The sequence below is a fragment of the Oryzias melastigma genome, linkage group LG24 (genome assembly GCF_002922805.2).
Source record: "Oryzias melastigma strain HK-1 linkage group LG24, ASM292280v2, whole genome shotgun sequence".
Lineage (NCBI taxonomy): Eukaryota > Metazoa > Chordata > Actinopteri > Beloniformes > Adrianichthyidae > Oryzias > Oryzias melastigma.
In genome coordinates, this window is record NC_050535.1 from 9,042,512 (window position 1) to 9,056,420 (window position 13,909).

At 35.9% G+C, this 13,909-nt stretch overlaps 1 protein-coding gene across 2 annotated transcripts in view; it reads right to left on the bottom strand.

The window, feature by feature from the left end:
- adgb (androglobin) overlaps positions 1 to 13,909 on the bottom strand; it is a gene marked incomplete in the record, with an annotated part of 40,286 nt that overhangs the window by 25,344 nt on the left and 1,033 nt on the right. For both annotated transcript variants that reach the window (XM_024291320.2, XM_036210457.1), the window contains 11 exon segments: positions 1,366 to 1,507; positions 1,794 to 1,887; positions 4,051 to 4,225; positions 4,551 to 4,627; positions 6,312 to 6,481; positions 7,047 to 7,121; positions 8,359 to 8,498; positions 11,607 to 11,759; positions 11,853 to 11,924; positions 13,380 to 13,472; positions 13,572 to 13,719. In XM_024291320.2, coding sequence (XP_024147088.1) covers positions 1,366 to 1,507; positions 1,794 to 1,887; positions 4,051 to 4,225; positions 4,551 to 4,627; positions 6,312 to 6,481; positions 7,047 to 7,121; positions 8,359 to 8,498; positions 11,607 to 11,759; positions 11,853 to 11,924; positions 13,380 to 13,472; positions 13,572 to 13,719 — 1,339 coding nt within the window.

A 13,909-nucleotide genomic window follows, 5' to 3' on the forward strand; every position in this document is an offset into this window, starting at 1 on the left:
ACAGCAGAGCTCGCTAGCTTGATAAAGCAAACTTAGCAAGCTCGCTAAAGCAGAGCTCACAACAGCAGAGCACGCTACAGCAGAGCACGCTACAGCAGAGCACGCTACTCAATAAAGCGGACTTAGCTAGCTCGCTACAGCAGAGCTTGCTAGCTTGATAAAGCAGAATTTGCTAGCTCGATACAGCAGAGCTTGCTAGCTCAATAAAGTGGAGCTTGATACAGTGGAGCTCGCTAGCATGCTATAGCAGAGCTTGCTAGCTCAATAAAGCGGAGCTTGATACAGTGGAGCTCGCTAGCATGCTATAGCAGAGCTCACTAGCTCGATACAGCAGAGCTTGCTAGCTTGATAAAGCAGAATTTGCTAGCTCGATACAGCAGGGCTTGCTAGCTCAATAAAGCGGAGCTCGCTAGCACGCTTCGCTGTCCACAGGCTGGCTAGCGTAGCGAGCCAACCCACTTAGTGCTCACTTAAGCCAATGTGGGCAAACACAGGTGGGGCCACCGCGGAAACTGTGGACAAACCCATTTGGGGCCCGGATTTCTGTCCACTTTTAAACCATATGGGGTCCACTTGGCTTGGTGGCTGAGTTGTTGTTTCAAAAAAAATAAAAATAAATAAGCAGTGAGCACAGCGTCCAAATTGATTTTAAAATCTATGGCACTTATAAAGCCCTTCTATATAGGTTTTTAGGAGTTAGGGTGTAGGAAGGGAATTAAGACGTAGGTTGAGGTATACCTACAGAAGAATTCAAACTTTCACAGAAAGTCAAAGATATAAACAGACTGAACCACCAAACTGTTAAACAAGAGAGTGGTTACTAAGATCTCTTATGTCTTGCAGGCTTTTAGAGGAAAGCGTAATAATAAAACTCCCAGGAGACATGATCAATGATAAGTTAGGATCAGGCTTTTTTTATATTTCAAAAGCTTTAAACTTCCCCACAGCTCTCCATCTACCGCACAGTGGTCTCCCCTCTAAAGTGCTTTCTGTTTTTCTGCTTTTGACTCCGACTCTGTCTGCTTCTCTGCTGCTTGGACGTCCGTCACCCCCCTGTTATTTCCCTCTCTGAGCTGCTCTTTCTCTTCAGTGCCCCTGGTTGGCAGCGGCCTGGCAGGGAGACAGCAGAAGTGACTTTGGGGACTGGGGGGGGTGGCAGCCTCTGTCACTGACACAGAGCTCCACTGATCAGCCTTCAGCTGCACACTTACAGAGCGGACAGACGTATGAGCAGACAGCCAACAGTTGAGAGAAAAAGACATTTACAGTTTCTGTTTATACCTAGAGGGTTAAATAAAACATGAAACTATCAAATGTAAAATCAAATAGATTTTAAATCCTTAAGAAGCTAATAATGTCATGTACCTCTGTTTTTTCCAGGTTGTTCGGGGAGTTGGGTTTAGCTGCATCAGGATCCAAGAATTCCTGACAGTCAGCATCTTCCGTCTCAGAAATGGGCGCCATGGATGTGCAGGAACACTTCACCGTGGAGTTTAGTCCAGTTTCCCTGACAGAAACAAGTGAAGCCATAAAATGACATTTGAATCCTTTTTTTTTAGCATTTAAGAGCTCGATTTTTTAAAAAAAAAAAAAAAAAAAGAAACGCTCAAAGCTTACATTTGTCACAAGCTTTTACCCTTTGAACTCAAACTGTTTAAGGAGATGTTCTGTTTTCTAGGCTACATTAATGTCTTGTGTCGCTTATGTAACAAACTTTTTTACTAGTAAAAACTAAAATACTGTAGAAAAAAGGAAAAGAAAAAAGCAGTTTATGAGGTCTTCAGAATACTTACAACTCCGACAAGGACCCACTCCTGTTCTTGAAACGGTTGGAGAAATAAAGACTGGCAACTTCAATGAAGTGTTCTGGTTTTGGCTGAGGAGTTTCTGCAAAAAGGTTGAAACGACCTTTAGAATTCATGAAAGATGCAGTTATTTCAACAAGGAAAACAGCATCTGGCAACATCTTTATCTCACTGCAGTGTGAAGCATCTTGTTTGGACAAAACCCAACTAGATATTCACTTTATAGTTTAATATATTCTCGTTTCTTTCACCCCTTTCACTACAGTTTTATTCACAACCTGATTGTGTGAATGTTTAGTAAGAATTCACTCTATAGTGATTCTCCTGCTCCTTTCCGTAGGTTTTTCTGCACGTAAAAACTCAATCACACTTTCAGAGATTTCAGCATTCTTGGTATCAAAAAGTTCATCTCATTCAGGACATTACTGCTTGTATTTTTGGTATTAATAAACTTTATAGTTTTTGAAATATTGAGCAAAATATTCCCCATAGGAAATGAATGAGAAAGTCTTCACATTTCAAAATTTAAGTAGATTAGCAACAAGACTTTAAATATATTCATCTTTTATTGTACATTTAAAAAAAAAAAAAAAATAGTTTAGCTAATATTAAAGCAACAAGCTAATGCTTTTGGCTAATTTGTTGTCCACTGTTTTTTTCCAGGCTAATTTAGAGTTTAGCTTCTATTTTAGCAACAGGCTAATGTTTTTGACTAGTTTACTGAGGATTTTAGGCTATTTTGGAGTTTAGCTAGTATTTAAGCAATGTACTAGCTTATTTCTGGGCTAAATTTGACACATTTAAGTTTTTTCTGTTCTCACTGCCATTTTGTAGGTCAGCTGTCACTCCTCCTGGATGGTTCATTTCTCCCTGCAGTTCTCTAATATTAAAGCAACCAGCTAACGCTTTTGGCTAATTCGTTATCTACTGTTTTTTTTTCTAGGTTAACTTAGAGTTTAGCTTCTATTTTAGCAACAGGCTAATGTTTTTGACTAGTTTACTTAGGATTTTTTAGGCAAGCTTTCTTTTTTTTGGCTATTTTGGCATCTACTAAGGTTTTTTTTTATGCTAATTTAGAGCTTAGCTAATATTTTAGCAACATGCTAACTCTTTTGGCCAATTTGTTATCTACTGAGGTTTTTATATGTTAATTTAGAGCTTAGCTTCTGTTTTAGCAACATGCTAACGTTTTTGACTAACTTAGTTTACTGAGGATTTTAGGCTATTTTGGAGTTTAGCTAGTATTTAAGCAATGTGCTAGCCTATTTTGGGGCTAAATTTGACACCGTTGGGTTTTTCTCTGTTCTCACTGCCATTTTGCAGGTCACCGGTCACTCCTCCTGGTTGGTTCCTCTCTCCCTGCTCCTTTCTGTGGAGGAGTACACAGCTGCCTGCACGTTGTAATTAAGACTATTTAAGTTGCAGCCTTTCAGTTCTCAGTGTCGATGCGTCCCTGTTATGACCGTCTGTTTCCTGCTTTAGCCATGCTGAGGTTTACAAGTCTTTAGGTTTTTTTTTTTTTCATAGTCCTTAGTTTTTTTTTTTGTCCTTTTGCAGTTTTCCCTCTTGTTAGGTGGTTTTGTTAATAATTAAAATACGACTGCTACATTTCCGAGTCCAAGCTTGATTTTCTCTGCACCTGTGTTCCTGTCACTCCAGCTGTCACAAAATTAGCATCTAAGGATTTTTATGCAAATTTGGAGTTTAGCTAATATTTTAGCAACATGCTAACTTTTTTTGGCTAATTTGTTATCTACTGAGGTTTTTATATTCTAATTTAGAGTTTAGCCTCTATTTTAGCACAGGCTAATGTTTTTTACCTATTTAGTTTACTGGGGAATTTAAGGTTATTTTGGATTTTAGCTGGTATTTCAGTAATGCGCTATCTTTTTTGGCTAATTTGGCATCTGCTAATGTTTTTGGAGATAATTTGGAATTTAGCTCATATCTAAACAACACACTAATAAATTTAGAAAAAATGCCATGTGTTAGTAATTTTTTAGCAATTTTACTACAAATTTTTTCAGAAATTTAGGTCAACTTTAGCCATTTTTCATAGTTCTTTAATTACATTTCCAGTCTTTTAGCAAATTTAACATTTTGCAAATACCTTTTGCCTTTTCAACAAATCTCTTCAGCAATGAAATTCAATTATGTCACAATTTTCAGAAAAAGCTTCAGACTACTTCCATCAAAAAAGCCTTCAGTTTTCAAGTTGACACTTTCTTTTAATTTTTTCACTCACTTTGTGGCTCAGAGGTGACTACGGTCCTCTTCTGTGGACGAATGAGTTTCCACCGGGGTACAGGTGGAGATGTGGGCGGTGGCTCCAGCGGGCCCGCTCGCGTTCTAGTTAATAGGACAGCATGACCACGCAGCAGGGATAAGCCGTAGCGACGCAGCGTTTCTGCAGATTCAACCTGCGTGAAAACATCGAAACAAGTGTTGCTGAATGAACATGTAGAGGTAAAATGAAAAAAGGTGACATTTTACACTTCTGTTCTTCTATATATGAAGAATTTGACAAATCAAAAAAGAAAAAAATTAAGCCTGAAAAAAATGGTTATTCGTTATGTTTTTTAGAAAGACGTAACTAATTCCTGAAATTCTAAATATTCACGTTTTTACAGTTTTTAAAAAAACTGCTAATGACCTGAAGGTCATTATATTTTTGAGCTGAAACGATATTTTAGAAAGCCCGAGCAAATAGAAGAAAAAAGCTGAAAAGAGGTGAAACCGTCATACCATTTGGCTCAGCTCAAAGGCACTGCAGTGCGTTTGAAAAGCGTAGAAGCTAGCGCACACCACCACTTCTGAGGCATCTGAGGGGAAACAAAAAGATAAAGGCATGCTTTTAAAAAGACATTTGAGGCTAATATTGCTAAAGAAGATAACTAATATGAATGCTTTTATGTCAAAAGAAACATATGTAATATAAACACTGCTGGTTGTGCTTATTTATTTAAGTCTAAGCGATGCAGGGGGCCATTACCCCCCACAGGGTTTATTTTAAGTATTTTTGCAAAAGAGCATGTTGGCCAACTAACATGGAAAATCAATTTGACAGGCTGTGGTGAAGAGAGACGGGATTACTTTTAGGCCAATACAATGCCTGAGCCTTTTACAGATAAAAATGCTTTTCATTGTTTCTTTTTGTTTGTAGCTGCATTGTGCTGAGGCTTTCTTAAGATTAAAACATTTTCTTTCAGTGAGAGCCAGTCTAAGATCAAACAGAGTAACTGTGATGAGACTAAGAGTGAAAAGCTGAAGTCAACTGGAAATAACTAAGTGGCATAATAGTGGAATAGTACAGAAATGATATATTATACATAACCTTTGCTTGTTTCCGATAGCTGTACAGTTGCTTTGGTTTTTAGAATAACTTGAACACTGAAATCGGAGGTCTTCATAAAAGCATCCACAGCCCTGCTCTGACCACACGCTCGTTTCTAAGTACACATTGCCATCTTGCCTTCCTTGGCTTGGGAGGCTCCTCTGCCCTGAGGGAGAACCAAATAATTCACCCTTCCACTGTTCCCTCTGTTAGTTTATTTATGATCCACCATATATGCATTAACCCTGCATGAACTCTCTAATACGTGGAGTCAGGAAAACAGGAAGAGATACTTGACTCAGGAAGGAGGTGGCAGCAGGACGACTGGCTGGTGAAACGCTTCTGTGTCTCGGTTGTTGTGAAACGCAGAACAATTCAGAAGTACAGAAATTAAAAGAACAGGGTTTTTTTAAAATATGTTTTTATATGGCGACATTTGAGTAACACCCTCTCTGGGAGTGCACACCTATTGAATGTGTTTGTGTGTGTTAATCCTTTCTGGGCCAAATTAGTTTTAGTTACAGAAAAAACTTGATATTTGGGGAAAACTATCTTCTAAAAGGCTAAAAAAAATAAGAATCTGGAGTAATTAGGTAGTTAGCATTTAGCTGTTACAAATCTTCCCCGAGAGGGTTAACAAAGCCTACTGTACAGTTTACATACTTTACAACAGAGTACATACATGTATGTACACCAGGGGTGTCAAACTCAATCGCACAAGGGGCCAAAATCCAAAACACACCTTAGGTCGCGGGAAAAACAGGATAAACATTTATTGAACACTCTAAACTTTAAAACCGTAACTTTTTACCATAATTGTGAACTAGATTGAAAGCATTACCAGTGATAATGCTAGTGTGAATGCGGTAAGCTGAATTTGGCTGCTAAAGATACTACTGCTGATAGCTAAAAACGCTGAAATTGATAGCTGAAAAGGCAGAAGCTGATAGCCAGTTAAAATATTAGCTAAATGCCAAATTAGACAAAAAAATAAGAAAATAGGTAAGAAAAAACAGCTAGCATGTAGCTGAAATATTAGCATAACTTCAAAATTGAAAAAAACAAAATCGTAGAAAATGCTAAAATAGTAAAAAAAAAAAACTAGGATCCGGTCTCCGCCCCCCGGGCCTTGACTTTGACACACGTGATGTACACTGTTGCCCTGCAAAAACCTTTAGCGCCCTTTTGCTCCAGCGGCGGTGGACTTGTTTCGACACTAAGGCTGGAATCTGTTTCTGTAATTTGGCCGCCGGGCTCCATCTCTGGTACGCTCTCATCCTGGAGCTTAAATTTGGGAATGGTGTCCTGTAGAAAGTTCCAGGTCTTCTCTGGAGACCTAAACCTTTGGGGAACAAATGAGGTCCAACTTAGGTTTTGCTTGCTGCAATGCTTAAAAAAATACCACTAACTTGGCTTAACAAATTTATAATGTTTTGTACTTTTGGTAATGTTCTACTTAAAAACTTTGCCTCTGTTTTAAATAGGAAATAAATCATATATAAATACTTGAACACAGTGCAGAATTTCATCTGTGCTTCACTTCACAGACTAAATAGCTGTATAAAACCAGTGGGTCAATAGTTGGAGCAAAACAAAATAACAAATACCTCTTATCTCTTATCCTTGTATTATTTTAAGAAATATTGCCTTGTGTAAAGCATAAAAATTAACGATTGCTTTACCTAAACCAAAAAATATGTTTGTTTTTTTTTAAATACAAATATTGCCAAAAAAAAATCTATTTTTATGGTTTGTTAATTCAATATTTTAGAAATAGTTTGACAGAATTTACTGCAAAAACATGCAATTCTTAGCAAGGGGAAGTAAGAAGAAGATAGATACAGAAAGTAGAAAACCAGCAGAGAAGAACCAACATACGAGAGTTGATCAATCTTAACTTTACTAACTTGATGGGATGGATTTCTTGGATCCAGCCAGTCAAAGCCTGAATGAAGGTGAATTCACTGGAATTTGCCCCGGCACTACAATAAAAAACATAAAAGATGAGTAACTAAAGTGACTTTTAAATTTCGTTTTCTTTGTTTCAGCTTTAAAAAAAAGTGATATACGGTAGATATATATATATATAAAATGATATAGTCTAGTTATGTTGGCGAATAAAAATGTTTTCTAAAACATTTAAGAATGAAACTTGAATTTCCTTTATCTCAAAGTATCAACAACATCAAAGAACTTGATGCTGTGTTTCTTAAATAAATGTCATTTATATTTAAAAGACCGTTAAGACTGTAAAGTTTAGGATTAATGTAAATAAAGTTTAAATTATGAAACGCATCCATGGATGAATATATCCTAAAAATGTCAGGGTAGGGTGAATGCTTTGGCTTCTTCTATATAAACACAAAATAAACACAACTTGAAAATGATATATTGGATTTGGTTAGTTCTGTGCAAAAACAAAAAACTGTCTTATAAATGATTAGTGAGGAGACTTTTTTTCCTGCTTGGAATGAAAGATTCATTTCTTTGGAACAAGCTGCTTCAGACATGCTCTGATGCTCCGTCACAAACATGAAAACTGTCTGGCACCAAAATAAATACAGCGAAAGGGGACAGAGTCGAGGGCAGCTAAAGGTTTGTCAGTCTGAATTTGTGTGTTTTTAAGGTAAAGTAGCCCCAAAAAAGAAAAATTAATACAGTTTTTTAAAGAATATTTAGAAAAGCAGTATATAAGTGCATGTGAGTTAGTCTGAAATGTACATTTGTTAGTAATAATTACAACTTTCGTTGTCTAATCTCTCTCTTCCTGAACTGAATTGTCTTTTTGTGAACATCCTGTCCACTTTCACTTTTTTCTATTTAGTTTTAAACTTTACTACATAAAAAAAAGGAAATAAAATAAAAGATTCGCCACTAACACAATAGGTTTTATGCAAAATACACTTTGTTGTTCAACCATTACAAACTCCAGGTGTTACAATCCAATTTGTTCAACACTAGCTGCTTGTTGTTTGCCAGTCGGTGGCAAAGTTCTTCTTTTAGATAGAAGCTCAACGTGGCGTCAAAAAACAGGAAGTGCATAAAGTCAAGAGAAAGAGTCATGAAGACTAAATAAAAAACTAAGTGTGGAAACTCATGAAGTCCAACTTGATCTACTTATAAATAGTTTATAGTCTTCTTAAAGATGTTTTCACAGCAGAAGTGATGCTTCATGGAGTAACGCACACAGGCTTTCATTAGAACTGTTTAAGAACCTACTTTGTGCTGGCCACTTTCATGAGAGCCTTAGCCAGCAGCATCGGCCACAGCTCTGACTGACACGTGGAGGCAGGCAGAAGCAAGTTATCCTCCTCGTCAAAAGGCATGGCATCATCAATGGTTATCATTCTCCAGGAGCCCTAAAAACAAAAACAACAGAGACTGAGGCTCTTGTGAATTTCTAAAATACTAATATTCTGTTTTAAAAGATTTTCATAGGTAAAAAGCAACCTGGGAATTGCATCTTAAGAGTATAGAGCAGGGGTGTCAAACTCCAAATCTACAAGATAAACGTTTATTGAACACACTAAAACTAAATTTAAAAAATAAATAAATCGCAACTTTTTAACATAATTACGAACTATATATTTATCGTTACCTGCGCTAATGCTAATGTGAATGCTGTCAGCTGAATTTGGCCGCTGAAGATGCTAAATTGATGGCTAAAAACACTGATAGCTGAAAACGCTGAAAAAGCTAAAATTGTAGATAAAACCCAAATTAGCCTAAAAAGACTTAAAAAAAACCCCCCAAAACTTAGGTTTGCCAAAACAGCAAGCATGTAGCTGAATTATTAGCTAAGATTCAAAACAGCCTAAAAAATAAAAAAAGCCAAAATTAGCCAAAACAGCTAGCATGAAGCTTAAATATTAGCTAAACTTCAAAATAGCCTAAAAACTGAAAAAAGCTTAAATTAGCCAAAATAGCTAACATGCAGCTTAAATATTAGCTAAACACCCAAACAGCCTAAAAAATGATAGTAAATGCCAAAATTGCCCCAAAAGGTAGCAGAATGACAATATTTAAAACTTTAAAACCAAAACCTTTTAACATAATTATGAACAATAAAAATATCATTTCAGAATAAATCAATTTAAATCTTAAATAACTTTGAATTCTTTACTTTTCATAAAATATATATTTTGTCAAAATTATACAAGTTATAAATTAATAACATTAATAAACATTTAATAACAATAAAATAAAATGATCTGGAGGGCCGGATAGAATTACCCCTCGACTTTGTCACATGTGGTATAGACCACCTGACAACAAATTTTATTTTGTCATTAATAAAATAAAAAAGTGATGAATTATAAATATGTTCTTCACAGTCATAACAGGATTCAGTCATAGCTGACAGTTTCTTGATCGCATGCCACCATTTCAAACCAGAGTCCAACTATGCATTAGGTCTGGCCGGATAAAAAATATTCACAAATTCAGCTCCAATATAAAACTTTAGGGAGGCAAAACAAATGTTTGCCGTTATTATTTCAACAAGGATCCTAATTTTTGCTAAAAGAGTAAAATGATAAACTTAATGTTATCTGTTGTGTATTCTAATATTGTGAACAGTGTCACAGCTTGTTACAGGGTGTGTCGTCTCCCTGCTATCCGTGCAGAGCATTTTCACGCCGCATTCATGGACAGGAAACACAACCAGGTGATAAACTCGCCGCCTGTTCACAGCTGTGCCCTTCTCTATCCATCGACACATTTAGCCCAATCAGTGGCAGCCTTCAGACAGCAGAAAGGGACACAGTCCAATTCACTCATTTCTCTGGATTAATCAATCCTCACAAAGGTTCTGGAATAATGGAGGAAAAGTGGATGAAAGGTCGAAAAACATGAATGTAAGCGCATTTATTCCTGTGTGTGGTTATGTAACAACTGTATGAGAGTGAAACAAAAAGTGAACACACATGGAGAAAAAGAAGAAACTGAGATGTGAGGAAGTAAAAATGGGGAAGGGTGGGGAATACACATTTAATGCCATCCTAACAACCATATTAGGGACAGAAAGTGTTGTAGTCATTGTCAAGGTAAATTACTTTCATATTTAAAAATAGCTATACTTCAAAATAGCCAAAAAACTGAAAAAATGCCTAAATTAGCCAAAAATGGCTAACATGTAGCTGAAATATTGACTGACTCCAAAATAGCCTAAAAAACGGAAAAATCGTCAATTAGCCAAAATAGTTAGCATGTAGCTGAAATATTAGCTAAACTCCAAAATAGCCTAAAAAATGAAAAATCCTAAATTAGCCAAAACAGCTGACATGTAGCTGAAATATTAGTCCACTAGCTGAAATAATAAATGGAATAAACTGGACAAAGAAAATAAAAATACAAAAACAATTGCTGCCTTTAAAAGTATTAGATGTGTGATGTTAAGCAAATATTTTAGTTAATACGTAGAAAAATTCTGTCATAAAACTGTAAAAGTCATTAATGCCAATAAATGTAGGTAAATATGATTAAATGAGGGTTTGTGTAAATGTATATGTATTTATGTTTAAATGCTCATTTAAAATTCAAGCTGGGCTTAATATTTATATTATTTATGATTTACTTTAGTTGATTTAGCGATAGCGGGAGATAATATACGTTTTTTCTTCCTCTTTTTTATTTATTAACTGTTATAATTTCATTTTTTATTATTTTTATGTTATATACTGTTATTGAATAAAGTATATAAATGGTTCCAACAAGATGTAAGAAGAAGAAAGTGCTACAGCTGGTCAACCTGAGGCTGTCTTCCTTTGCAGGATTCAAACCCAGATGCTGCAGTTCCTTAAATGACCACTGGAGGCAAAAGGGAGCAACTTCCATTTGACTCAAAGAAAGTCAGATTTTGCTCTAAAAGTGAAGTTTGGGACACTTTTCATCAAGATAGCTGTGCAGCATAACAGTTAACAGTAGATGTAACCATGTTTGGCTCTATAAGCAGCTTTCTGAACACCTCAACACTTAGTATGATTCATAAATCACACAGAGATCTAATACGTGTTTCGGTATAAATATATTTATTTATTAAACTTTGAATTCAATTCTGTATCTTATAGTCAGTGGAAGGACTTTAGACTAATGTGACCCATTCTCCTGATTCGGAGTAACAATCTGGCGGCGACGTTTCTATTGAATTACTGTTTTCCGACTGTCTTTTTTTGGAAGGTGAGACAGACAGAAGACTGTTAGTGTAATCTGGTTTTCAGGAAACAAGAGTGAAATCGTTTCTCTAAAGGTTGTCTGGATGTGAAATCTCAGAGTCTATCAACGTAAATCTTTCTTCCTGTTTTCTGTTGACAGTTTGTCTGCCTCTGTGAGAGGAAGATGTTCAAAGCGGACTCATTATCTGTCTTTTTTTCTAGATGTTTGAACGTTGAAAGCCTTCATTCATTTTTTATTATATTAATGACTAAAAATGCATGGATATATCCTATAAAAATTTGCATCAAACTCACCATCCAGAACAGTTTGACCACATATTTTCCGTAACTGTTGTACTGCGGGACATGATCTTCCACCACTTTACACAGCGAGTAGACGAGCTCCCAGGGTCTCCAGTTATGTTGAAACCAGACAATGTAGATGTCATTGATGATGCTTGTAATCGTCTTGAACGAGGGGAGAGACAGAGCAGAATCGGCTCAGTCGTTCATTCAATAAAGCAAAAATAAAAAGACAAAAAATCGTTTGTGAAAACTAACCTGACAAAACATCAGATGCTCGTTGGGAGTGAGCAGATCAAAGGATGTTTGGTTTTCTACAACTGTGAGATTCTGCAATAAAGAAAATCATTATTTTGACTCCACGTTGTTGTTGTTCACCTTTCAGAATATCCCACATCGAATCGGCTTTCATTGATCCACACATTTGGTTTGGCAGAGAGTTTTACGCCGGATGCTTTTCCTGACACAACTCTCTTTATCCGGGCAGGGGACGGGCACAGACTCTAGTCGCTCTGTGTTCTCTAAAACTTCTGAAATTTAGTATCATTTTAACAAAAAAGCAGTAAGAAAAAATAGTTCTGTTTGAGAACTTGACAGGAAAAAAAGAAACATTCTTTAAAAATCCCAGTCAGAACAGACAACTGTATAACCCACTTGATCCTCCAGTCTGTAAAAATCAGAAATGGTTGAACTACAATTTACTGAGTCCACTCTCTGTGTATAACTAACCTCCAAATGAATGAAGGAGAATATGAAGACCCCCTATCACCCTGATTTATGCTTTCATAATTCTTGATTTGTGCGTAACAGGATTTGTTAGGACTTGTGAGTAACTTAGGACTTGTGCGTAATTTAGGATTTGTGCGTGCATATTCTTGATTTGTGTGTTCGTAACTCCTGATGTGTGCATAAGCTTGATTTCTGCGCGTTTATTCTTGATTTGTACATTCGTAATTCTCGATTTGTGCGTAATTTAGGATTTGTGTGTGCATATTCTTGATTTGTATGTGTATATTCTTGATTTGTGTATAGCTTTGAAAGATTTGTGTGTGCAAATAATTTCAAGCTGTTGCCATTTTAATTTGTGCATGTATTAATTGTATTTGTTTTTTTTTAACTTTGTAATTTTGATCTTAATGCACAAAATATATTATATGAGTTACGAATCAAGAATTACGTACACACACATCCAAAGTTCTGCACAAATCAAGAATACGCACACATAAATCGGGGTGATGATTATTTCTCTCCATAAAAGCATTCTAGCCTTTTGAAGAGCAACTACTTTGAAACATTTGCAGGCTGATAACAAAACCAACTAATTGTTTTCATTTTATGTGAGGATGTACGGCTCTGGCAAAGAGAAAATATTTAAATAAATTTTATCATTTAATTAAAAAAAAAACTAAAGGAATTTGTGTCCTGCCAAGGTTAATTCTGCATAACATGTCTCAATGTTTATGCACAGACAAGTATTGACGTAAAGGCCGGTTCATAAAAGATGACGGGGGGGATCTTCTTAATCTAATTTAACAATGTGACACAAAATGAATTAGACTTTGGGAAAATATGCAGCTCAATCAATGAAAGTGTGTTTTCTTTTTCCTTTTTTTTTAAATTAGGGGATTGATAAAGATAAATGACGCTAATCAAAAAAGCTATTTTTTTTCTGAGTGGAAAGAATGCTAACGAAGCCGTGCACATTTTTACATTTCTCAATTTTTTTTAAATAAACAAAAGTAAACGGCACAGATGGAGATCCACTGATTCCCTCTTAAAGGTCACCTGTTCTGTTAGAAAGTCTGCAGGACGCTTCCAGCTGTGCACTTTTAGAGATGGAGGCAGAAAAGGTTTCTCCTCTGGATCTTCATAAAAAGCCTGTAGATAACAAACAAGAAAAAAAAAATGCTATCTTTGATAGAATAAAGGATGGCTGTGATAAAACATGTCCAACTATACTGTAGCCTGAATATTTACAGCTTTGGGACGTTTTTTGGATTTTGTGTTGGGTCCTCCTGAACTCCAATTCTCTTTGTTGACGTCAGCCTCGTTCCATTCAGGCCAAATGGAACTTCCAGATTGTCCCAATGCTCCGAATAGGTCACAGTTTGACGCAGACAATGTCCTGAAAAAATATATCCGGTTAGCTTCATAATTAAGCTATTAGGTTAGCTAAATAATTAAGCTAACGGTTTATAAGTAGTGTCAAAAACGTAATTAATGACAATATGTATAAACTACAGGTAGCTTTATTTTTTTATGTTAAGTGTAACGAAGCATAAATACTCATATTATAATATTTCAAGCTACAAATT